The sequence below is a fragment of the Wyeomyia smithii genome, chromosome 2 (genome assembly GCF_029784165.1).
Source record: "Wyeomyia smithii strain HCP4-BCI-WySm-NY-G18 chromosome 2, ASM2978416v1, whole genome shotgun sequence".
In the NCBI taxonomy this organism is placed as follows: domain Eukaryota; kingdom Metazoa; phylum Arthropoda; class Insecta; order Diptera; family Culicidae; genus Wyeomyia; species Wyeomyia smithii.
The window spans coordinates 245,753,295-245,780,044 of record NC_073695.1 but is presented as its reverse complement, the minus strand read 5'-3'; the positions used below and the strand labels follow the sequence as shown (position 1 = coordinate 245,780,044).

Here is a 26,750-nt window from a genome sequence, read left to right as displayed (position 1 = left end):
ATAATCGAATAGTCGGATATCCGGATATACTACCCGGATATCCGGATATTTTTTTCTGTCTTTTAAGCCCTTTCGAATGAAATGTAACGCGAAAAATGGCTTTTTCCACAATCCTCCAGCCCCTCGTAAGTAATAGGGTGTTTTAGGGGTATGTATATTATATTTTCTTTTGATAAGGAAAGTCAAAAGAAATATATATTCTACTGACTTTTTTTAATTTAAACAGCAAAACTATTGAAAAAATCGATTTCGAATTTTAACAACTGTAAGTGGTTTTAAGACATACCCTACCGTCAAGAAATCATGATACAGGGAGGCCAGGTCATTTTTCAAATATCTTCACACTCCACAAAACAATGTCTTTATACATAGGAAATCTGTGAACACGGTCCCCGTTGAAAGTTTACAAACTTCCAGTGACACATTAAATCGAGTGCGGTTAATCAACCGACTATTAGGCTTCACACGCGCTCAGATGTTTTCAATATTAGGACATGTCTTAACATCTGGCATCCCTGTAATGACACGTAAACCAGGGTTATATTTCCACAAGCCAGCAGCAGAAATGTCACTTTGCTTACTATCAGGGTTATATTCCCCAAAAGCCAGCAACAGCAATGTCACTCTGTGCACTACTTGCCAGTTAGTGAAAGTTTAAAACAAATATAATTTTTCAATTTTAAAATCAAAGAAAACTCGTAGAGGTCTAAGACAAATTACGTAATGCCTACTGAAAGGTCGGCTATCGATTAGTATAAGAAAAAGCAGGTATTTTTTCAAATTGAAACCCCCTATTATTTACATAATTTCCCATTAAACTATGTTCGGATATAATATCCGGATATCCGACCATCCGAAAATCCGGATATCCTGTCGGATAATATCCGGATATCCAGTTGACCCGGATTTTTAATATTTGTCGGATATCCGAGGTCGGATATCCGGATATTTTAATCCGGATAGTCCCGGCACTAATTAGGAACATCACTGTTTCGTTCCCCACGGTCGACTTGAACATGAAAAATGACCAAAGTTGCTGGAGATTTGAATATGGGATTTCTAGATGGGTACGTGTTTTGTATCAAGGAATAGATCTCAATGCGTTTCCATAAAGCGATGAGTATGTATTTTCACTATGTCTTGCATCCGCTAGCTAGAAAGGAAATGTTTGTGCTTTTCTCAAACGCAGTTTTCGAATCGTGCTATAAATGTTGGACGCAAATGAAGTCTTTGGAATCATCAACGTTTCCTTGCTGTAGACGGAGAACAAAATGACACCTGGCAGCTCTCGTCATATTTTTTCTCTACTCCGTGTGTGTATCTATACCTATAAAAATGCAGTCCGGTCTGTCTGTCTGTCTGATCTATATAGGCTCGGAATCTGTGTGGCCCGGAATCGGAGTGGCCAACGTAATCTGTATTCAAAAATATGTCTTCTTGATGGTTCCTGATGAAAAGTCTTGAAGGTAGAAGCGTCGCACGCTTTATTTGATGCAAAAATGTAAATGTCCCAATTCCGGGTTCCTCCGGGGTATTTAGATTGTGCCGGTAGTGGCCAATGCAGTCTGAATTCAAAAATATGTCTTTTTGATGATTCCTGATGAAAAATCCTGAAGATAGAGCTGTCGCATGCTATATTATGATGCAGAAATGTAAATTCTCCCACTATGGGTTCCTTCGGGGCATCCAGGTTGTTCCGGAAGTGGCCAATGCAGCCTATATTCAGATATCTGTCTTTTAAAAGATTCCTGATAAAAAATCCTGCAGATAGAGGTGTAACACGCTATATTTGGTGCAAAAACGTAAATGTCCCCTACTAAAGGTTCCTCTGAGGACTTCCGGATGAAAAATAGCCATTTCTCGATGAGTTCTTGGCCGATTCCGAATCTTGATGAACCATTCGCTTCAGAAATGATTTTGTCATCTATGCCAATGATGCAAATGAGCATTTTTATCAGGTAACCCATTACCAAATCCATCCAAAAATTAGCAGGTTTGACATGCCTACCGGAACTCAGGAATATTTCCTATATCCGGTGACCTAGGCCAGATCTGGGGTCAAAAAATGAAACTTCAAAAGATTTCCAGTTCAATGGTGTTCGAATTATTAAAATCGAATAACGTTTAACAAAGCTATAGCATTTCAAATTTCATCAAAATTTTGCCTATCCTACTTATTTTGACTATCCCCTGTATATCCATAATCGTTTGACACCCCTCCCTCTTATGTGAGGGAGGGGTTCCATACAAATGAAACACGAATTTCGCACAGCTCGAGAGCCAATCAAGCAAATATAACCAAATTTGGCAGGTGAATATTTTTAGGTGTAACAAACACGTTCATAATGTTTCGACACCCTTCCTTTTTCTGGCATGTCTCCAAATACCATTTCGAAATCCAAGATGGCGACTTCCGGTTTATGAAAAACAGCGGTAAATATCCAAGTACCACCCAACATGGGTATTTCCGGAATTGTTATGATGCACTGAAGCCGAATCGACCTCAGACAACATTTTGAATTGTAAGATGGCGACTTCCGGTGCCTGGAAAACAGCCGGAAATGACCAAATATCACCCAATATGAGTGTTTCTTTGACCAGAATGACGCTCAGAGGACAAAAACTGTCTCCTAATGCCCTTTTGAAATTCAAGATGGCGACTTCCGGTTTCTGAAAAACAGCGACAAATGACCAAATACCACCCAATTTGGATTTTTCCGGGATTGTTATGATGCACTGAAACCACAAATCGACCTCAGACAACATTTTGAAATGTAAAATGACGACTTCCGGTGTCTGGAAAACAGCAAAAATGACAAAATACCTCCCAATATGAGCGTTTCTTTAACCAGATCGACGTTCAGAAGCCAGAAATTGTCTCCAATTGAAGCCACAAATCGACCTCAGACAACATTTTGAATTGTCAGATGGCGACTTCCGGTGTCCGGAAAACAGCCTAAAGTGATCAAATACCACCCAATATGAGTATCTCCGGAACCAGAATGATGCAAGGAGCTAAAAATTGACCTCAGACACCATTATGAATTGTAAGATGGCAACCTCCGGTTTCTAAAAAAACGGCCAAAAATGGCCGATTTCCACACAATATCTTCGGTGCTTTATAATGGTGACATCCGGTTTCTGAAAAAAAGGCGAAAATGACCAAATAACACCAAATGTGGGTGTTTCTAAAACCAGAATACACTCAGGGGCCAGAATATGTCTCCAAATGCCATTTTGAAATTCAAGATGGCGACCTACGGTTTCTGAAAAATAGCCTGGAGTGATCAAATACCACCCAATGTGAGTATCACCGGATCCAGAATGATGCAAAGAGCTGAAAATTGACCTCAGACACCAGTTTGAATTGTAAAATGGCAACTTCTGGGAAACAGCCGAAAATAACCGAATACTACTACATATGGATATGTCCGTAATCGAAATGATGTAAATAAGCCATTGACCCTGGACACCATTTTGAATTCGAAGACGACCACTTTCAGTTTCTGGAAAACAACGAAAATTACTGAAATGCACCCAATATATTTCCGGAATAGAGGTGATGTATAAAAGCCAAAAGTCAAGGATGTTGTCATTCCGATGGAACCAATCATTTCAAACGATATAAACAAATCGTAAGGAATCAATGAATTTGAAATGTTTAAAATTATTAAATTAAACACTAAAATAGGCGGGACGAAGTTGGCCGGGTCAGTTAGTGACGAATGAACTCGCTCCAGATGAATTGGTGATGCAAGAAACTAGTAACATGTGCAAAATATGCAATAGTATGTGTTTTTTGTTAACTGGCGGTGAATGTTATTACCTTTTAGGTAATAAATTAAAAAGAAAGAGGAGCATTTTTCGTTATTGCTTACGAAGAAACAAGTGACAATTTTGCGTGTCGTTGTAATGGCCATAGTCATGATCTCGTACCATGTGCAAAACACATGACAATGTGTGTTGTTACTTGACGGGGAAGTATGTTATTACTTTTAAGTAACAAATCTCTTACAAAACGGAGAAATTTTAGTTATTGCTTGTAAAGTAACAAGGAAAAATTCTGGGTGTATGATGGGCATTTGCACCACTACCCATAATTAAATGAAAACTTTTGTTTTCACAATAAGCCACAACTTTTTTGAAGTTTTCTGTGGGAAAGGCCTCATTGTGTGGAAAATATGCAGAACAGTATACATACTGTCTGTTGACGTTTTCGATTTTAACATTTTTTGTGACAACACAGATGTTCCTGGTCGTCAAAGTGGAAACAAGCAGAGGCGTCTCGTCCACCTGTTCAACCTGTTCATAGGACAGGTAGACAATTTCAGAACAATTACTCGAATTATTTCTCATTTGTAGCATGGATCTGACATCATTAAGTTTTCTTGTAACCTTAATGTTATTTCGAACATTCGAACATTTTTTTGATTTTCAATTTCTATTTATTTCTCCACCGTGAAGAATATAACCTGGCTAAACTCACTCTACACTACTCAACCCACCCGCAACACAGCTCACCCGTAACACAACACAACACAACGAGATAAGCAGTAATGACTACCGTTTGTTCAAATCATTTATCTGAACTAGCATTCATTCAAACACTCCTCTGCATTTTCAAGTACTATAGCGTACGCAGCCAGTTATGTACATAAAGCGTGCACCACTACTAATGCGCAGCCTTGCGTAAAAATGACATTTGCGGTTCAAAAATTATGTTGAACCAAGCCGATGGAAACGATACCGCCGACGCCGACCCCCACGCCCACCATTCTTTGATGTTCGTTCATTGAAGTTTGAGAGAGGCCGCGAGAGTACACAGCTCTCAACGCTCAAGCGAGCGTCAGGTCGATGCAAAGCCGAGAGTGCAGCGAAGGGTTTTCATGTATTTCCTCATTGATGACATTATTCTTCACGTGAGAAAAAAAGTGTCGCGCAGCGCTGAGTGCGATACAAATGAAAAATCGAACAAATTCATTCATGGTTATTGTAGATGTAGTGGTGTTTTTTCGTTGATGTGTGGTTTCGATTCAAGCCATTTTTCTCGATGTTGTTCATTCAATAACTTGAACCATAGTATGGTAACTAGAATGGTATAGTACATGTTTGACTGCTCACGTTACGGTTGCTTTTGATTTGTTTGTGACGGCTAAGACTACCATTGCTCCATCTTTCAAATTTCTGTTGCTTTCTTGTGTGAAATTTCAATCTCGTTAAAGGAACGATACGTGGTGAGTAAAGTTTAATTACTTCATATATTTCAATTAATCATCAAAACTACCATATACCTACTGGAGATTGTTTGCGTGGATTTCCAGATGGACAACGTTATGGATCATTGCATTATTGAGCAAATGCTAAAGCGCCCGTTTGCCGCCAGAACCATGGAAGAAAAAGTTAAAGTTATTGGACGTCCGGTTCCTCGTCCACCTATGGAACAATTAAAATCCACGTATAAGTTGAAGGGGAAAATTATGTCCCGCAACTTTAATGTGTCATCGTATGACCAGCAATGGCTGTGTGGATCGGCGAAATTAAATAAACTTTTCTGCTGGCCATGTTTGCTTTTCCGTAGCGCCAATGAAAAAAATGTTTGGAGCAAGGAAGGATATAGTGATCTGAATCACCTTTCTGCGTCAATTAAAACGCATTCGAGCTCTAAAGATCACATAAATAATTCACTTGCCTTATCGATGTTCGGGCAAATGAGGATAGACGAAGCACTTGACCATAGCCGGCAGATCACCCGCAATAAGCATAACGAAGAAGTAACGAAAAACCGGAAGGGTATGCGAACTTTAATTGAGATCACCTGTTTCCTTGGCACTCACGGTCTCGCCTTTCGCGGACATTATGAATGTTCCGATTCCACGAACAGAGGAAATTATAAAGACCTCTGCACGTTGATCGCCGCCAGGGATCCAGCGCTCCAGGACTTTATAAATAATAAAGTTTTCAGCGGAACGTCGGGAGGAATCCAGAACGAGCTTATAGAATGCATTGAAAGCTACATGCTACAAACAATTAAAAGAGAAGTTCTTGATGCTGAGTTCGTGTCCATTATGAGGATGAATCAACAGATACGGCTCGGTTATCGCAACTATCTTGTACTCTGCGCTACTTACGGCCCGATGGTAAGAAATATTCATAAAATATATTTTGCAAATATGTTAACAAATAGTTGATTTTTTTTCAATTCAACGAGGCTCAAACATTTTTTTGTTCATTAAAATTTTAGGAACACCAGTTGAAAGGCTCGTTAGATTGGCAGACGTTAGCAGTGACAAAACCGCCGCTGCGTTGGCCGGACACGTTGATGAAATAGCAGCGTATTTTGTTCTTGATGGTGACAAAGTTGTAGCTCAGAGCTATGATGGAGCTGCTGTAATGTCCGGGGACAAATCTGGAGTGCAAACATTGGTGAAGCAACGGTTTCCAAAAGCTGGATATATCCACTGCCGCGCACATGTGCTTAATTTGGTGCTACTTCACTCGTGCACAAATAACAAGAAATCAGCAAGGTTTTTCAACACGATCTCATCACTCGCGGCATTTTTCTCGCAGTCACCTAAACGCAGCGAGACATTAAAGCAATTTATGGAGACCCACATACCAAATGTTTGCAAGACCAAATGGTCGTATAATTCGCGTATGATCAAAATAATTGATTCGAATTATGCAGCGATTAATGAATGTTTAGGTGAGATTTATCTTGGCTACAGTGTCTTTGATGCTGAAACTTGTACTACAGCCAGAGGTCTTCACGCATTCATGCTTGAATTCAATACCGTATTCTTGCTCAAACTTTTTGCTAATATTTTTGCACATACAGATGTTCTGTATCAAATTTTGCAAACAAAAGAATTGGACGTAGTAGAATGTTTACGTAACGTCAAGGCTTGCCTCGCTTCTATCGAAGAGCTCAAAGCAGAGCATCATTTCTACAGAACGCTTAATGATGCAATTGATGTTTCTGGCGAAACGGTCACTGATAGCAACGGTATCAATTATCGTCCCATAAATATATTGTATTTAATTTCGTTTATCCTTGGACAAAACCTGCATCAAACTTTCTCCGAAACGCTTCGGCTGGCCAGAATGATACTGACATTGCCTATCACAACGGCGTCCATCGAACGAACGTTTTCGGTTCTCCGACGGATCAAAAATTATTTGCGCTCTAAATCGGGCCAGAATCGATTATTTGGTATTATGATGATGGCTGTGGAGAAAGATTTACTCCATGAGATGATGCTGACGCCATTATTTTACGACGATATTATCGACAAGTTTGCGTTAAAAGTAAACCGAAGGATTCCTTTGTTATATAAATAAATGTTGATAAATAAAACTTTAAAAATCTGTTATCGCAATACTGTTGTTTTAATGTTGCACATGTCGATTGAACAGGAGGCCCACTTGGTCACGCGTCGCCTCTGGAAACAAGAGTAGTATTTATTATTTTATTTATGAGTACGCATGCGCGTCGCATGACTCGAGAATGTCCCCTTAAATTCGAACCGGGACTCACACATGGGTTGTTGCGCAATAAAATATTTGTTCAAAGAACTGTAAACGAACATCTTATTGTAAAAAAAATCACATAACGTCGCATCGAATTTCGAGCTAGAAGTAAATTAAACATGAAAAGTCATATATCTGGTGGTTTTAAGCAGTTTTGTCAATAATATCTCAATTTTTAGCTAACAAAAAACCATCATGTTCCCACACATTTCCTGAACATCAACGAACATTTTATTGTAAAACAATGTCGTCGCTTGGATTTGCGATTTAGAGTTAAATTGAGCATTTTTTATGTAATTTTGCAAGTATGATTATTGTGATTATTGCACATTGCATGTTTTGAGCTTTTATCAAACTATATTTAGTTCTCCAAATTTAACATAATTTACGCTTAACTCAGTTTACATTAAGTAAATTCAATCATTTTCAGGCAATTTGAAACATGTTCGATCAAATTTAACTGAGTTATGACAGAGTTAGAATTAACTTTGACAGGCATGCGAATATGCAAAGTTGCATTCGAGGACACGTAAAGATTATTTAGTGTTGTAAGATCAACATATTTGATCAGTACTTTTTATCATGGGCGCAACTAAGGAAAATTTCTAGGGGGGGCTAGTTTTCATGTATGTCATTTTAAAAAAGAGAAAAAAGAGTTTGTATATGCTTATTTAATAACGCTTAAAATAGTATCGTAAAAGCAGAAACAAATCACTTAGGGATAGAATCTCCGAAGATGTACTGAATATCTTGAACACACCGTCAACGCCAAGCTCTTTCAGCAACACTGATTCGTTATTGAAGAGAGCCAGATTTGGTAAACGGCTGGGCAGTGCTTTTTAACAGTTCACCCGTACTAGTTAGATTAAAATAGAGCCCAGTGTGGTTCAAGGCATAATGCCCTATTCCTACCTCCACGTGGTACCGACTGGGATACGAGCAACCAAGGAAAACCCGGTGAACCGGTGGGAACTTGGTCGTATGCTGACAGGAAGGGGTAGTTGTTCTCCTTAGAGAGCAGCTTGTCTGCGCGTCTACCCCACAGGCTAGGGGCGGCTCAAACAGCGACTGATCCGGACCGGACGGTTGAACTATGAATTGCGGTATATCGCCAGCTACATCTATGGCGGCAGCTCCGTCGCGAGACTAGGCATCGCAGCCCTAGTAAGGCAGCATACTAAAATCAACATACTACGGAGAATCAAGAATTCAAAACCCAGCCGACGAAATAAAGCAGGCATTAGACGAAGCAAATATTTGCTATTTTTCAATACAGAATTTATTTTGTGCGAATAAAAATCGTACCAAAAATAGCAAATATTTGCGTCGTCTAATACCTGCTTAAGGACGACGATTAGAAGCTCAGTACATGTAACAGTAGATCGCTTAACGACCGGGATCCGGGATCCGGGATCGTTGCGCTCCAGGAGCTTTGACGGAAAGGAGAGAAGGTACGGTGGATTTGTGGCCGCAAGGCACGATAGCTGCTCGCGTAGAGACATCAAGATCGTCGTTGGGGACATGAACGGAAGGAAAGACTTATATAAGCCGGTTATCGACCCGCACAGCCTGCTATGCACCAACTTCGCAGCTTCCCGCGGATTAGCAGTCCAAAGTCCTTTCTTTCCTCGACCAACGTGCAGCAAAACGGCCCGTTTTCTCAGACATTAAGAACGTACGCACCTATCACGGTGATGATCGGACATGACCACTTCGATACAAAAAACTACAAAACCCTAATATAACCGGTAGTCCTCTACGGAAGTCCTTTTGGTGTTTTCGAACAGAAGGTGCCTATCGGCGAACAGAAGGTGACTATCTACGGTGGAGCACAAGCGGACGACGGATAATGGCGACAGCGCATGAACCATGAGCTACAAGCGCTGCTTGGAGAGAACCCCATTGCACACCTGGTGAAAGACAACAGGTTGCGGTGGGCCGGTCACATCGTAAGAATGCCCGACGACAACCCTGTGAAATCACTTCTCTTCAGCAACCCTACCGGCACAAGAAATTAAAGGGCGCAGCGTGCATGATGGCTCGACCAGATCGAAAGAGACTTGCGAGTGATGAGACGTCTGGGGAACGGGTGAAACACAGCCCAAAACCAAGTAAAATGGCGACTCCTTGATACATCACGAGTTATTACAGCTCTCGTCTGACTGGTAAGGTGAGTAAGAGAGCAAGGGTTGAGAATCGATTCTGGGTGCAGAACTAGCTCTTAGCCAATGAATGACGACATCTCAATTTGTGTTGATTTTGATGCTCTGATAAGTAATATGGAATGTAGATATATTGAATACAATCATTCTCTGGGAAATTCTAGGGGGAGCTTAACACTTTCTAGGGGGGGCTTCAGCCCCCCCGTAGTTGCGCCCATGCTTTTTATCACGAATTTTCAGGTGACCAACTTCACCCCTCTGATCAATTTCACCCCATTCCACAATAGTTGTGAAATTATCAGCGGTTGGTCTAAAGCAGTCGGCCTCTTAGCCAGTGCCCCTGTCAACCAAACTTGGTTACTTGGTCAATCAGTTTGTTACTGTTGTTTTGTGTTCGAACTTTTTCTTCTGAATTATTTCTAAAGAAAACAAAAAGTTCCGCAATTTATCACAAACTTTGTGCAGTGATTAATCTCGTGTTTCAAAACTAGTGTTAACAGTTGTGCATGTCTAACAAGCGTAGAAAAAAATTACTTTTAATTTTCTCGCAATCTGAGATTGTGTCTCACGATGGAAGTTTGCCGGACCTGCGGTGAACTGCCAGCCGATCAACATCAGCTTGGCCAGTCATTGCAAAACTTTTCCGATATTTATTTTAACTTAACATCTATTAAGGTAACGTATTTGGTGTACTTTTTGTTAAACAAACGTTTAATGTATTTTTTTTTCGAAAAGATTCTACCGGAAGAAAATCCAGACAGGTTGAAAATTTGTGATGATTGCCATACAAAGTTACTGGAGTACAATCGTTTCCGGACCATTTGCTTACAAGTTCACTACAAACTATCTGTAGTCGTAAGTGGAGTTATTTGGTTAGATTTTTCTATCATTGCGTCATCGAAACTTGTTTTGATATTCTAGAAAGAAGAAAAAGAATCAGACCAGCTGAATACAGAAACATGCGAGCCAATTATAGAAACGCTGAAGGTAGAGAGCGTAGAACTATCTGAAGCAGTGTCCCTCCCAGCGGACGACTTTGAAGATGATGTGATAGAGACTGTCGAGGAGGAACAGGATCCGCAATTTAGTTCTCCATCTGAGAACGATGGGTCAAACTCCGAGCATTCAGATGCAGTCAAATCGACTAAAAGGAAGAAAAAAATTAAAACCAAGAAAAGCACGAAAAATCCTGCTAGAAACAAAGAACCGTTGATTGAGTGCAAACTTTGCGATAAAAAATTCCGATCCGAAACTCGGTTTCAAGGTCATATGCGAACCCACCAGGGTTTGAAGCCTGCCTTGTGCACGTACTGTAACAAAGATTTTCAGAAGTACATTAGTTTAAAGTTTCACATCCGACAGAAGCATTCGGACGAACAGATTAAGTTCCCGTGTGATTTTCCGGGATGTGAGCTGGTGTACTCGAGTAAGCAGTCAATGACCAAACATCGCAAGCGGCACGATCCTAATTTTGTCATGCCGGAGCCCAAGCACAGCGTGTGTGATCAATGTGGAAAAACATTTTCCACTACTGGTGCACTGAAGGTAAAGTATTGCCATGTTTTTTTAATTACATTCAATTATTATCATTTTAAATGGTTCACAGAAACACAGTTATATTCATACCGGAGATATGCCATTCGAGTGCAGTTTATGCAAAAAGAGACTTCCTACGGCCCATAAACTTAAAGAGCACACCATGAGACATGAGGTGAGAGATATGGTATACGCGTTCTGAGTGGTGCGAGTAAACATTGCCATTTTTTAGGGAATCAAAAATCACGTATGCCCGTACTGCGGTCAGAAGAAGACAACTCGTCACGAGTTAAAAGTTCACATGAATTATCACACCCGCGAAAAACAATTCACTTGCCACGTGTGTGCGCAAGTTTTCTCAAATATCGGTATAAAAATGTCCTTCCAGTGTTTTTTTTTTTTTCATCTATAACACCGCTTTTTTAGGTAACATGAGTCGGCACATCAAAATCGTCCACTGTGGAATCAAAGCGTATCCGTGCACTTACTGTGACCGGTCTTTCGGCAAAGCGGAGACTCTGAAGCACCACGTGATGACTCACACCGGCGAGAAACCGCACGAATGCAAGGTTTGCGGCAAGCGGTTTATTCAGCAGGTGGCACTGCAAACCCATATGAAAACACATAGGAAGCACGGCCAAATTGTACCGTCGTCTGTCCCAGTAGCAGGCCAGTCAGAGGTTTCACCCGCAACTCAGCAGCAATTGCAGCAACAATTGCAGCAGCAGCAAGTTCCCATGATAGTATCTCACGACCAGCAAAGCTCTCAACATTCGTCAACGGACACCGGATCACCGGTGTGTATGGGTGGTTTCGTTCACTAGGGCAAGGCAACTATTTCGAAATCAACTGCTTTGTGTGTGTCGTTTTTTTTTTGTTTGTTTTTCATTTATTTAACCAGCCATATACTTTAAATAATGCCTTTATTTGGAAGAATTTGCTTTCGAGATTGATTGAGTTGAATGCCTGGGTACGACTTGTTTTGTAATATTAAACACTGTAAATAGGATTGCCAATCCGTGACTGTTGTCTTGAATGCCACTGGAAGTCTGGATTTTTTGTTCAAAGCAGTTCGTTTTCAAAGAAAATTTGAATAAATATGATCAGATTTTGGAAAAAAAAGGATTATATTTCTATTTGTATAGTTTTCTTGAAAGTGATTTGACGCTGGCATACAATTGGTTCATTTCCCTAACACACACATCACGGGAACTGTGGCTTTTCGGATGACTGAACTAAACTTATTAGGGGTAAAAGTTAAGGTAAACATTTATTAAATGCAGTTCGTACCAGTCTGTACAAGATTTAAATAACAAATTTCAGTTGGTCTATACTGCCGTTACAGATCTTTAGTTTGAGAGGAGTATTTTGGGACAGGTCTGAATAATAATCCGAAAGCGGAATTTTGCTCTACTTTTCTTTAAAGAGATTTTTTAAAGCAATCGCTTGAGTGAATGTAAAAATTCTAAAGGTACTAGAGAGATATGGTGTCGTACATCCAATGCTCACTTACCGCCTCCGCTGGCGCCACCATCGCTCTGGATGATGATTTTGTTCTTCTCACGGGTCACCTTGGTCAGCGAAGGCCTGGCCGAGATCTGTAGCTGTTTCAGGTTCTGCTGGGGTATATCAGACTGGACGAACATTTTACGCTTATCGGCTCCGCCGTGATATCGCGTGAAAACTTGCAGCTTTGACAGGAGTTTGTTCTTCCGGTCTTTCTCCACTGCCAAGGGTGGAACGGCAGCCGCTGCCACGCTGGGTGGTTTGAAGTGCGTCAGATGTTTGGCGTGATGGGGTAGCGAATGATGGTGGATACTGGTAGCATCGCTATCCGAATCTAGTGCCAGTGTATGATGGTGATGATGATGATAGCGGCTGGAAGCAGGGTTAAGGGCAAATTCACCCCCAGATGAGGGAGAGTATGGATACAGGGCGTTCTCCGGAACCGAGCTAGTCATGGAGGCGGATGTGTCAGCTGCGAAATGCCGCAGCATTAGGTTGAGCTTTGTTTCGTGCTGTTTCTGCATGGCAATTATTGATCGTTCCTTCTCCAAACGCTCCTGACGAATGTGATTGGTGAGAATTTTCTCCTTCCATTTCCATGCGTCACGTTCTCGCTCCAAAGCGATAAACTGCATTTCAACTTTACGGCTGCTGCCTTTGAGATCGACTACTTTTTGAAAGTATTTGTACAGTAAGGTTCTCATTTCATCGCTGGACAGTTTGTTCAGTCGAGCCATCAGCATTTGCTCGCCGCGTTCCCGCTGCAAGCTTTCATCGGTATCGATGCTTTTTCGGCCACATATTTGCTCGTTCTTCAGCTCTATCGTGGCATCAATTGCCTCGATAGCTTCTTCACACTCAACTAGCTTACGTTCCTCATCAAATGATGGCATCTCTTCTTCACGGATTTTTTTCTCCAAATTATAGCGCTGCTCTAACTGCAAGTCCCGCGTAATTCTAAGGTTTTTAATCTCTTGACGAAGGGAGTCTTTCTCGGTATCTTTTTTGTTCACGTATCTCTTCAAATTACTTGATTTTTCCTTCAATACATGCTCAATTTGCAAAATTCGATCATTCATTTTCTTAATTTTGCTCCTACCTTCGGTGATTTCATGCATGGCACCGATTTTGGGAGTCGATTTTTCCTTCTTCAGGACATCGATCTCACGCTCGAGGGCCTCTTTGCGATCCAACTCTTTTTTGAGCAATTTCTGCAAGGCTTCCAGTTGCTTCTGCGAGTCCTTAATCGATTGTTGCAACTTTTTCCGCTTTTGACCAGACTCACCCGCAATATATCGGATCGACTCGAGATCTTTCATCCTTTGCTCGATCTGTGATGTTTTGCTCTTCAAATGATTGATGTCTTTTTTATCAGCACCGTTGACCACGGCTTTGGCCAACTGTTTCTTCGCCTTCTCGTACTCGTCCTCGAGGTTGCGTTTCTTTTTATTGAAACGAGATTTCGCGACCGAGCGAGTTTCACTGTTCTCGATCAAATCGGTTATATACTTTTGCTTAAGGGCTATTGTGCGTCGAATTTCTTCTATTTGGACATGTAGTGATTCTATACTAACGGCAGTAATGCGCAGATTGTTGTTCATCGTATCCAAGCGTTTGCTGTTGGCAGTTGGAGCTACAGCCGCTGGAGCAGCCAACGATGTGGTTGAGTCACTGTTACGAAGAGTAGACATTAACGACAATTCATTACTGCCGATAGATTCAACGTCGTAGATGGATTTCCTGCGACCGGGGTTGTGCGCTCCTTCCATATTCGTTTGCTGCAACTGCTTTTGCTTCTTCTGTTGCTGCTGGCGAACTTCCTCGTTCAGATCGTCAATCATCTTCGGGTGAGCTTGGAAAAATTCCTTATATTTCTCGTTGATCAAATTGTTCGTTTTTACATGAAACTTTTCCATATAGCCTTGAATCCGTTCGGTTACGTCCGTTAAATGAGTGCCAATATCGGAGTCACTTTCGTTGTCCGAATTGCACTGTTCACTAGTATTGACTTTACCACTGCTTCTCTGCAGTAAATTGTCATCTGCTTCGTCAATCTCTTCGATAGGCCCAAGACACACCCGGGCGGGTTGATTCCCAATGCCAGTCGTAATACTGATGTCAGTTGAGCTAAAACATTCGTCGCATTCAGCTTTCAGGAAAAGCCATTCCTCGATCTGTACGCGCTCCTGCTGCGACAGCTCACATGCACTGAACAATTTGTTGAAAATACTTTCCGCATTCCTGAGCAGCTTAGCCCACTGCTGGGAGGCAAAGTAAAGCCCTTCGTAATTAGGCTGTGCAATCGTATTACTGATATCTTCATTTAAAGCTACAAATGGAACATTATTATCGGAAAAGGTGTTCATGATGACGTGATTCACGATGTCCTGTGCTTTTTCTCCAAATTCCAAGCTGCGAATGCTTTCTTTTCCATTTTCGTCCTTCACGCACAGCAGTATCAAAGTTTGAGCCCGACCACCGAACGAATCTTTAAGAAACGCTGTTAAAATGGATTCATTGTAATCATTACATCGCTTGTGGACTATATCCTCCAGCTTCCGTAGTCCGGAGTCTCTAAAAAGTTTCTTCGTTTCAACCGTTTCGCGCTCCGTTCCCGACAAATCACAGAAGCTAATCGTCGACTGTCGATGTTGATTCATTCCATTCAAAGACGTCCACTGTTGCTCCAATATCAAACTCAAAATGCTGTGATTATCCGCATTTTTACTGTGTAACCCTACACCAAGCAAACCGCAAATTTCCTCCAAAGTAAAGCATTGCATCATGGCTGTTCCCAGAACGTCCAGCACATCACCGTCGCTTGTGATTTCGGTCCACGCCACCCCAATCGAGTACACACGTTCCGGGTGGGCGGCCAGCTGACAGAACAGATCCTGCACAAAGCACAACACAATACCCTCACTGGTCGCATTTCCGTACAGTGAATAACTTTTTCCACTTCCAGATTCACCGTAGGAGACGACAGAAAAATCATACCCTTCCAAAACGGTTCCCGTGATTCCGGCTATTGATTCGCCGTAAATGTAACGCAGGTCTTCATTGTGGCGGTAAACTCGGGAAAAACGAAAAATTCTTGTTTGACCATCGTCGGGATGCACAATTTCTACCGTTTCATCATCGCCATTTTCATCGTCATCTTTGTCGCCTAGGTGGTCCTTGGCAAGCGCTGTGTGTTGGCAATTTTCCTGCCCTCCATTTGTCGATGCTGGGCTCTCTAATGGGACTATTCGTACCACTACCTTCAGCGGGATGTCCATCTCCGTGAAATCTGCATTACAAAGCCAGGTTTAAACGTTGTCTATCAAAAATAAATCCAAATTACCATTTGTAAAAGCCACTCGCTGTCGGGTGAAAAAATATGTTTTTGCTCCTGCGGAAAATCACGGGTGGCCTCTGGACATGTCAAAACTGATCTTACTACATTGAGGGAGTAGTCAGTCTTGAAAAAATGTATCAAAACAGGTAAAATCTTAAAAACAAACGGCAGAACATGTCGTGCAACTTCTGTGCAACATAATTACTGAACTGCGGATTCATGGTCTGCACAACCATATGATTCTGGTGTATAAAAACGTGAAACATTAAAACAAATCTGAGTGACCTGTGGAAATATCGCAAACAGATTTGTAAATGCTCATCTCAAAACTGCATGAATGTTGAATTTATGTTCCCCATTTTCCCCAAAGCATTGAACTTATGCACACACGCACACTAGGGTGGGACAAAAAATAAATGTTAGCTCCCATGCACTTTTCGTGTTCCTTACGGGTCCCATAACAACTGTGTAACTTTTCAGATCGATCGGTGAAACGCCCAAATTGCGCCCGATTTTTAAAGTTTCCATACGATTTTATATGGGGAAATTCACTTTTTCAAAACTTATTCTCTAGAAATTCCCAGTTGGGTCCTAAAAATATATCGATACATGATATTTGTAGGAAATTTTCCTGGGAAAAACTCTTCTGAAGACCGTAAGGCGCTACGATGCTTGTAGAAACAGCTATTCACCCCAGACTGGTTGAATGTCTGACGGACGGCTCACAATTGAAATTTTCTAGCAACACTGCTACAGAATTTTCCCATATAAAATCGTATGGAAACTTTAAAAAGCGGGCGCAAATCGGGCGTTTCACCGATCGATCTGAAAAGTTACACAGTTGTTAAAGGATCCATAAGGAACACGAAAAGTGCATGGGAGCGAAAAAATAACACCATCGCTTTTTTCCCATATAACCGTGTCCCAGTCTAATGCACACGAAAAAAAATATTACCAAGTGAACACGTAAAAACAACGTGTATTTACGTAAACCTGAATGTTTTCGCTGGTTTATGTAAATATTACGCATAAAAATTGGTGAAAACAACGCAACAGCTTAATAGAATGCGAATGTCTAATTTTGGGTAAAAATTTGTATGGAGATATTGATATTGATGATTCAAGGTATTCAATTGTTTAATTAAAAAATCATGTCTAGTTATTCGATTTTCCAAGACACCTAATTTTTTTATGTTTTTTGCTGGTTTCTAAGGGCCCAAACTATAAGGAAAAAATTTGCTTTGGTTTTTTTATCGTCTATTTATTTTCTTAAAAAATCATCAATTCACTGGAAAGAAGAATTTTTAGGTATATTTTTATATTCAATCGATAAAAGTGGTATCAAGCAATATGCTGTCATCCACTGAATACCGTCAAAAGATGGGAAATTTTACCAAAGACTGCGGGAAAAACTTTACCAAAGACTGCGTGGCTCTAAAATAACATGATCTTAAGTTATTCGTGATTCACTGTTAAGGGGTTATATACCATTATAACTTCGCCTGTTACGATTCTCTTGGTTCAGTTTAGCCTTTACGAATAGACTTGAATTATTGAGAACTGTAGCAGAGGGTCCAAAGCCCCTGTAAAGGAGGATGGTTGCAACAGCTCTTAACCATGGCTGTTGCGTAAAATCCAATGGTTAAAACCCCTAAGCTAAGGTGTTATGCGACCCGTGCCGATGGATGACGTGGTGGGGGGGGGGTTTAAGAAATACCCAGCCTCTAACGGAGCCTGTGGAGTACCAGGGCACCCTTCACAGTAATTAGCCCTTACTGCATCACCCGGGTCACTGATGCAGCGGACTCTTCTTTACCCAGCGACTCGTGGGAATTTTATGAACGACAAAACTTCACAAAATTCGGCCACCGGCAGCCTTTCTTTGCCGGAACCCATGGACTCATCGGAGCGTAGTCCAATAAAAACAAACGCACCGGGCAGAACGGAGGAGATGGAGCATGAGGATGATTTCAACCTCGACAGCGAATCGCTGGACAGAGGACCCTCTGCTTCATCCTTAATCCTACTTTCTCCACAAGAGAATGACGAAAGTCAAATGGACTTAGTTCCCGGTCCACAGACAAGGCCCGATGACGAAGGGAAACCCGAATCATCGGCACTCCTTGTCAAGCGACTCTCGAATGCGCAAAGGCGGCGACTAAGCAAAAATCTTCGCTCCGGTCTCTCGTACGAAGAAGCCAGGAAGCTGGCCCTCCTTCCAACAGAGCAGCCTGCTCAATCGAACCAAGTCGCCGTCAAGCGACAGCGGTCGGACGACTTGGTGTCCCCAAACACTAGTACTAAGTGTCCACAGCCTAAAAAACTGCGGAACGGCACTGGTTTGGGGTCATCGGGTTCGAAGCCGCTCCCGAAGGCCACATATAGGGACATGGTGGGAGCTATAAGCCTTGCGGTTACTTCTGCTACCCACCCCAGCTCCCTACTCACAACCGACCAGCTTCAGGCTGTCCGGACCTCCATCCTCGATCACATTGCGGACCAGGAAAATCCAACCACCAAGCCCAAGTTTAACGGTTGCCATCTAAAAAATGGCTTCCTGCAACTTGCCTGTGCCGACAACGACACAGTGCAGTGGTTGGAAAGGGAGGTACCTTCTCTCGTACCATGGGAGGGAGCACAACTTCGTGTATACCACATGAAGGATCTGTCGAAGGCTAGACGGTATGTCGGTTACTTCGCGGACAGTGCGAACTCTCCGAACGAGAAGATTCTTCGTTCACTCCAGAATCAGAACGAATCAGAACGACCATCTCTCAAAATGTGGCGAGTCTGTAACCGCAAATTGGTAAAGACCTTGGTCGAACTAGTTCTGGATATTGACGAAGAATCGGCCAAACTCGTTGAGAGTAGAAATAATGAACTGCACTACGGTTTCGGCATAGCACGCATCCGAATGGTAAGCGGAAGGCCGAACGTCACAGGCAGGGAAGACTCCGTCGCAATGTCAGGGAAGGTACGTGCGGGTAACTCCTCCGGGAGTACTCTGCCACCACCCAGGCAAAGCGATCCTGCGAATGGGCTAAAGGTTCCTCCGGGAGTGCCCCACAACCACCCAAACGCAACCCTGCGATTGGGAAGGTACGCGCAGGATGCTTCTCCGTGAGTGCCCTGCCACCACCCAAACAACGCAACCCCGCGGCTGCTCGGACGGTTCCGCCGTAGACTCGCAAGAGTGTGAAGCATCAACCACCGAAAAGTCGCACCCCCCCGGAGTCAAAAACCGCCACAGTGTGCGCGACGACCTTCTGTTGCCAATCGACTGCTGCAACCGAAGCCGAACAGTGAGGAAAAGCAACTTCCATCAACCAGCCAAACCGCTGTTGGCAGCCGTCAGCCAATACCAGGATCATCTTCCGATCCGGACAAAGACGGCAACTTCACTGCAAAGTGAGCAGCCTTCGCTGCGTGCAAGCGAATCTCCATCACGCAAAAGGCGCCTCGGGTGTTCTTTGCAGGAGATTCGCCAAAGAGCAGCTAGCGGCTGCATTCATCCAGGAGCCGTGGATCAACAAATCCAAAGCTCTCGGACTTAACGCTCCTAACGGTAGGTTAATCTACTGTGACACGCAATCCAAACCAAGGACTGCAATTCTGCTAAATAGAGAACTAAAATTTTTACCTATTACAGAATTTATCCAACGCGACGTCGTTGCCGTCACGGTTGAAGTACCGACAACCAGAGGAAAGCAGGAAATGGTTGTCGCGTCGGCCTACTTCCCGGGCGACCAAGGTGATATACCGCCACCCGAAGTTGCTGCGCTTGTGCGGTACTGCAAGGCCATCAACAAGCCGTTTCTGATCGGCTGCGATGCCAACGCTCACCACACGATCTGGGGCAGCTCGGACACCAACACCAGGGGTGAGTACCTACTTGAATACCTTACTTCTTACGATGTCAATGTATGTAATGTAGGGAATAACCCCACGTTTATCAACGCTATCAGACAGGAGGTCCTTGATCTCACTCTGTGTAGCGCCTCTATTTCTGAAAGGATTAAAAATTGGCATGTCTCCGATGAAACTAGTTTGTCGGACCACAGACACATCGTTTTTAATATAGAGGCTAACCCTCTGAAAAGAGAGCTGTTCAGAAATCCTAAGAATACAGATTGGGAATCCTTTAAGGAACACCTGATCGATTCACGAACTTTCAGTTACAGCAACATTCGAAATTCAGTTGACCTGAAATCGGCAGCAAATGATCTACAAAACAGAATCATGGATGCTTTCGACGCTAACTGTCCACTAACACAGCGGTCAGTATGCCGTGACGTACCCTGGTGGAATGATCAACTTAGTGACCTTCTAGGCGGTTGTTCAACAGAGCAAAAGTCACGTCTAACTGGGACGACTACAGGGCGTCCCTCACTAAGTACAACGCCGAGCTACGCAAGGCTAAACGGAAATCCAGAGTTAGTTTCTGTGAAAGAATCCAAACCCTGCCGGAAGCTACGCGGCTCCAAAAGGCGATGTCCAAAGACCATACTAACGGTTTAGGACAGGTGAGGAAAGAGGATGGATGCCTCACTGTCACTACCAAGGAAACGCTGGAGGTTCTTATAAACACCCACTTTCCTGGATCGACAGAGACCGAAGAACTGAATAATGATGGGTCGCGGCAGGACAATTCGAGACATATGGCGTCTCGGGAGTCCATCCTGCTGGCCCGTCGACTGTTCACGGAAGCTTCAATAGGTTGGGCTCTAAGCTCATTCGACCCTGTGAAGTCTCCTGGTCCAGACGGCATACTACCCATCTTTCTACAAAAATCGGCCGCAGTTATCATGTCCGAACTCATCAACCTCTTCAGAGCCAGCTTTATCCTGGGCCATATTCCGGATAACTGGCTGAAAGTGAAGGTAGTGTTTATCCCCAAAGTTGGAAGAAAGGACAAAACCCTACCTAAAACTTTCAGACCCATAAGTCTGACTTCATCGCTTCTCAAGTTGATGGAGAAAATAATGGATAAATATATCCGTGATGAGTTTCTTAAAGACTCCCCGCTGAACAGGAACCAACATGCCTATCAAAGCGGCAAGTCAACAGAAACTGCTCTTCACAGCTTAGTGTCGTTGATTGAAAAGTCCCTAAGTTATCAGGAGACGGCGCTATGTGTCTTTCTTGATATTGAAGGGGCTTTCGATAACACGTCCTTTGCATCAATTGATACGGCTCTTTCTCATAAGGGAATCGACCAAACTTCAAGGAACTGGATACACGCAATGCTCTCTAGCAGAGTGATCACAGCAACCTTGGGAGATTCGTCTGTAACAATGTCAGTGATAAAGGGATGCCCGCAAGGAGGAGTTCTCTCGCCCTTGTTATGGTCACTAGTTGTCGACGCACTTCTCAACAAGCTTTCACAGCTTGGTTACGAGGTCATTGGATACGCCGATGACATCGTTCTCATCGTCAGAGGTAAAGATGACGCAACTATTGTCGAGCCAAATGCAAACGGCTCTGAATACCACCATGTCATGGTGTTTACAGGAGGGTCTAAACATAAACCCCTTAAAAACAGTCCTAATCCATTCGGCAGACGAAGGACGATCTCCATCACTCCTCCAATACTGAATGGAGTTAGACTGGGCTTCAGCAATGAAGTCAAATATCTCGGAATTATTCTGGACAAGAAACTGAACTGGTCATGCCGCTAAGAAAGCGATCTCAGCGATCTGGGCCTGCAGAACTCTGTTCGGTAAGACCTGGGGACTGGAACTAGACTTGGCACTCTGGTCTTACAAGACCATTGCCCGACCAAGAACCACCTATGCCGCCCTAGTGTGGTGGCCTAAGGTGAACGAAGTGACTGCGCAAGCCAAAGTCAAAAAAGTTCAAAGACTTGCATGTCTTTCGGTTACCAGCGCTATGCGAACAACTTCAACTGCAGCCATGGAAGCTATGCTTTGCCTACTACCTCTACATCTTCATGTGAAAAAGGAAGCAGAGCTTGGCGCTCTAAGGTTGCAAAGGAGGAAAACCATACTTAAAGGGGACCAAATCGGCCACCTTCGCATACTTAGGGAGTTCAAACTAACTCCGCATTAACCACAGTCTCCGACTGGATGGACGTTAGGACCAACATGGATATTCCATATAGAGTGATTGAAACAAACCGCTCTATGTGGAACAATGGAGGGCCTAATCTTCCACCTGGCATCGTCAGTTTTTATACGGACGGCTCGAAAATGGGATCCCTAACGGGATCTGGTATATACGGACCCGGAATCAGGGAAACGTTTTCCCTGGGAAAATGGCCCATCGTTTTTCAAGCAGAGGTATATGCCATATATATCTGCGCAAAAACATGTCTGCAACGCAACTACAGACATGCGAAAATCGGTATATTCTCGGACAGTCAAGCAGCACTACTAGCACTTAAGTCCGTCAAATGCGCTTCCAAACTTGTTTGGGAATGCATTGAAACTCTACGGGAACTTTCCCGACAGAATTCAGTTTTTCTGTTTTGGGTGCCCGGACACTGCGGAATCGAGGGTAATGAACACGCTGACTACCTAGCAAGACAGGGATCAGCTCAGCGGTTGATTGGCCCCGAGCCGTTTCTGGGTACGTCCATTTCCGCTATCAAAAGCGAACTACTAACTTGGGAAAGGCTAGAAATAGTATCCCAATGGCAACAGGCACAGGGTTGTAGACAAGGCAAACAGTTTATCTATCCGAACCCTGGAACCGCCAGAAAGCTACTTAGTCTAAATCGTAGTGACCTACGGATAATCACGGGACTCCTCACCGGACACTGTCCCGCTTTTTATCATTTAAAGAAAATCGGCGTAGTGTTGAACGACACCTGCCGATTCTGCAAATCTGCTTTGCTCTTGCGAAGCTCTTGCTTCCTCTAGGTACAACTTCTTAGGAAGTTACCTTTTAACTCCATACCCAGCATGGAGCTCCAATCCCAAGCAGGTCATTAGTTTCATCAACTATGTTGTACCTAATTGGGGTACAGGTTTACAACAAAACAGTTCTACTCCATCAATGAGTACGAACAATCCGTAACCTGTGCACAGCAATAGGGGCCCGCCACAAAAGACAATCAGCAAGAATGTCGCAGTGGCATTTCAGTACCCAGTGCCCTTCAGGCATACAGAGAATAAAAATACCATTATAGTTTTCAAAAAACCGAAAAAAATTTATTGCATTATCCTCAAATACAACATCTTGAGAACATTTTCACAAATTTTCATCGTTCGTTCAAGGACTCGGCACACTTCTTGAGTTTTTTAATTTCGGTTGACCCGCTGAGTCTCTATCAGGATCACCGCAAGCCTCTGCAAAAAATAGCGTTTTGGGGAAACGGCCATTACTCTAGTAATAATTGGGTTCTAAAGCTATACCAGTTTTTATATATCATTTGAAAAAGTCGCGTTTTCTGAGCAAAACGTGATTTTTAAAAAATGTTTATCGTTTTCCTTCGATTTTTAAGTGAAGCGTAAAAAAACTGCTAGAAAGGTCTAAGTTGACGTTTCGCCCATGTACGGTATATGAGAGAACTGTCATTTAAGGCATTTCGAGCAGTTTTTAATTTTTCATTTAAAAATCGAAGGAAAACGATAAACATTTTTGAAAAATCACGTTTTTTTCAGAAAATTGCGCTCTCTCAGCTGATATATAAAAATCAGAAAACCGTTTTAAACTTTAGGACCCAATTACTATATCTCAAAATCAAACGTATTTTTTTGTTGTTGATAAACTGTACTTTCAGAAAAATACCACTTTGGTGCAATGAAAATGGTGCTATGCACTTAAAAATAAATTCAAACTTCCCTCATTGTTCTAGACCAAAAAGGTATATAACCCCTTAAATAAAAGTTGCCTTCTATGATTTTTTATAGTAACATATTTATTTGCCGTATCAAATAGTATGATAAATTCAGCTAGACGGATTTTTTTAAATTCGAAAGCAAAAAGTGTAACAATAACTAAGGTTGGAAAAATAAACAATACTACGATGCTATTTAACCAACAATTAAGCCTTTGGTGAATTATTTTGATTTTTGCGGTTTTCTGCTACACCCAAATCCGTTATAATTTTCTGCTACTCCAAGAGCACGTTCTGCAGGTTCATGATAACTGATAATAATTTCGCTCTATCCAGGCCTTGGGATCTTCCTAATTTAAAAAAAAACTATCAAGCTATCAAGCACTCATGAAATGTCGATTTCACTGTTTTTCAAGTTTTGTACCATCTTTCTCTTTGACTCATCATACACATCATTCAAAACTACAAGGCTAACTTTAAGCTTCGGATAAATGCAGCCTGCATACCCGGTAATTGGCCAAAACATCATGCGGAGATTGCTGGTTCGAGTCCCGTCTGGATAAGAAAAAACAATTTCTAAGTTTAAGTCACACTTTCCGTCCTTGTTAATTTTATGCATCCTCGTAAAATTACATACATTATCATCGGGGCCAGTTGAAAACATCATTTTCTAGAGCTGCCTCCGAAGAAAAGTTTGTTCGTAACACTATTTCTTATCAACTGGAGGGTGAGCCCTCAGGATTGCAAACTCGATGCAATTTTGTAACGCCCTAATATACACATTACGATTCGACACAGTCCACTGAATTGAGCTATTTTTACCACTAATCTAAGCAATATCGATTAAAGAGCTACTTCACGTAGTTGGAAGCACTTCAATTTATATGAATAGCACTTTTTCATCACTCTCAATTGAAGCATTTTCCATCACCATCACTTTTTACATTTGCAACATGTAATATTGTCATTGTAATCAACCAAAACTGTATAGTGAAATTTCAACTTCAAAAATAGTACCGCAGAAACCGAATTTAAATCGGTCGAGCGTTGATCAAACGAGTGTATAAATAGTTGTTAGTAGTAAGCCATGAATTTGTTGTTCAATAAACTTCACTTCACTCTAATACAAACTACACGTGCCACGCTAGCTCAATAGTGACCTAGATCTGCGTAGTAACTGAAATAACAAGAGTGAAATTTTTTCCACATGCTGTGATAAGTTAAAGAAATTCGAGATATTTTACAAAACTTGCTGAATGGAATTAAAGATGATGTTGGTAATAACAGAAAAATGTTAACCGAGGACAGGACGGCGCAAGGACTGATTCCAGGTTTTCTGTGGCAGCGTGAATTACGTTCCCATCGACCGCACGATTTTATGGTCGAGGAAACTACACATCGTGGGCGTTTGCAACCGAGATTGTCTTGATTCGACTTGGAGCCAGGGTTGCCACATTTATATCTGTATTTTTCTTTGAAAATATCTGTATATCTGTATCTCGGGCCAAAAAAACTGTATTTAAAATCTGTATCGAGCAAACTCAGAATCTTGGATGGAAAAAAATTTACTTGCAGAACATATTTAAACAAATTCATTATTCTCTACGTGATGTTCATACAGGTTTTTGTTTAATTTATTTTTTAAAGTTTTCGTTAATTTAATATTAATATCTCTTCCTTGGTCATTAGCTCAGGGGCTATGCAATTTCTGGTTTCAATTATATATTAAAAGTATGCGTTCTAAACAAGCCGAAGAGTGTGGATTTATATAAAAAATTCTCACAAATGATCTGTAATAGAAACTTGAAATTACCATCCCGCCTAATGGTGTTCAACAGCTCAGACCATGTTAAGTCATTTGTTTCAATGAATCTTCCGGTCAAAACAGTTTTTTTCAAGTGTGCGAAATTCACAGCCCTTGTCAGTCAGTCATTGTTACGAATTTGGGGAATTGTCGCATCATTTAAATTTTCCAATCTCACGAACGATTTAAGATTACTTAAAGCTGCTATTTTTATAACAGGATCGGTGAAATCGCACCTCTTTGCAATTTGTTTTACGAATTTTGAATAGAAATCCTGACAAATATTTCGAAACGTTCGTTTTCGGGCTTCGTTCAAGTCACATTCCATTTCTTCTTCATCGATACCTACATCATCCTGATGTTGTTTTTTTTACAAAACTTTAAAAATCGAATCGAATTCTACCTTTGAAATTGATTTCAGTTCGCTGGTATAACAGAAAAATCTGTAAAATCTGTATTTTTGGCAATATTCTGGAATTCTATAATACAGATTCTGTATTGCTTTTTCAGTTCAAAAATCTGTAAAATACAGAAAAATCTGTATATGTGGCATCCCTGCTTGTAGCGCTGTTACACAGGACGAAGAGGATCCGGCGGATGGAAATTCGTTTCGAGCACTTACTACCATCTGCCTTAGCTTCGAGCCAGTGAACTACAGTCTTGTTTGAAGTGCAGAAACGGTAAGGGCAGCATGGAAGAATTTGAAAAATACATTACAGGATGACGGGATGATCAGACAATTAGGCTTGTTGCGGATACTGACCAGTATTCGATTTCAGTTCTGTGGAGGAGTACGTAAGTCAGCTGATGTCGACCAGTCACCAGTCTCTCTGAAGTTGGCCGCAAGGTCGACGATACGTGGTTGGCGAGTCTTCTTCTGTTGGGCCTACCGGAAATGTACGAGCCTATGATTATAGGCCTCGAGACGTCTGGGACCAAGATTACCGCGGATGCAGTTCAGGCCAAAATCCTCCAGGACGTGGAGATGAGTAGTGTAACGAAGTCTAATTTGGGCGACGGTGCCGTTCTACAGTCATCCTAAAGGTCTAAACACAATTTATACGTTGCGGCTGCGTT

The 26,750-nt window shown here is 42.1% G+C and overlaps 2 protein-coding genes across 2 annotated transcripts; one reads left to right on the top strand and one right to left on the bottom strand.

Annotated features, from left to right (window-relative positions):
* The first annotated feature begins 10,042 nt into the window (after positions 1-10,042).
* Positions 10,043-12,338, top strand: LOC129723530 (zinc finger and BTB domain-containing protein 17-like). The gene is made up of 6 exons (XM_055677805.1): positions 10,043-10,364; positions 10,425-10,544; positions 10,611-11,234; positions 11,296-11,400; positions 11,458-11,593; positions 11,652-12,338. The coding sequence occupies exons 1-6, from the start codon at positions 10,260-10,262 to the stop codon at positions 12,047-12,049; spliced, it is 1,488 nt and encodes a 495-aa protein (XP_055533780.1). The 5' UTR covers positions 10,043-10,259; the 3' UTR covers positions 12,050-12,338.
* Positions 12,339-12,476: 138 nt separating this feature from the next.
* Positions 12,477-16,225, bottom strand: LOC129723529 (kinesin-like protein costa). Its single transcript, XM_055677804.1, has 2 exons — positions 16,075-16,225; positions 12,477-16,020 (listed from the first exon to the last, which is right to left on the bottom strand). Exon 2 carries the CDS (start codon positions 16,007-16,009, stop codon positions 12,731-12,733), a length of 3,279 nt encoding a protein of 1,092 aa, XP_055533779.1. The 5' UTR covers positions 16,010-16,020; positions 16,075-16,225; the 3' UTR covers positions 12,477-12,730.
* Positions 16,226-26,750: the final 10,525 nt, after the last annotated feature.

Bases quoted from the DNA above. Each gene is read 5' to 3' on its own strand.
- LOC129723530 (XM_055677805.1), top strand. From the start codon at position 10,260: ATGGAAGTTTGCCGGACCTGCGGTGAACTGCCAGCCGATCAACATCAG. The intron at 11,401-11,457 runs GTGAGAGATATG...GCCATTTTTTAG, and splicing joins AGCACACCATGAGACATGAG to GGAATCAAAAATCACGTATG. The intron at 11,594-11,651 runs GTATAAAAATGT...CCGCTTTTTTAG, and splicing joins GCAAGTTTTCTCAAATATCG to GTAACATGAGTCGGCACATC.
- LOC129723529 (XM_055677804.1), bottom strand. From the start codon at position 16,009: ATGGACATCCCGCTGAAGGTAGTGGTACGAATAGTCCCATTAGAGAGC.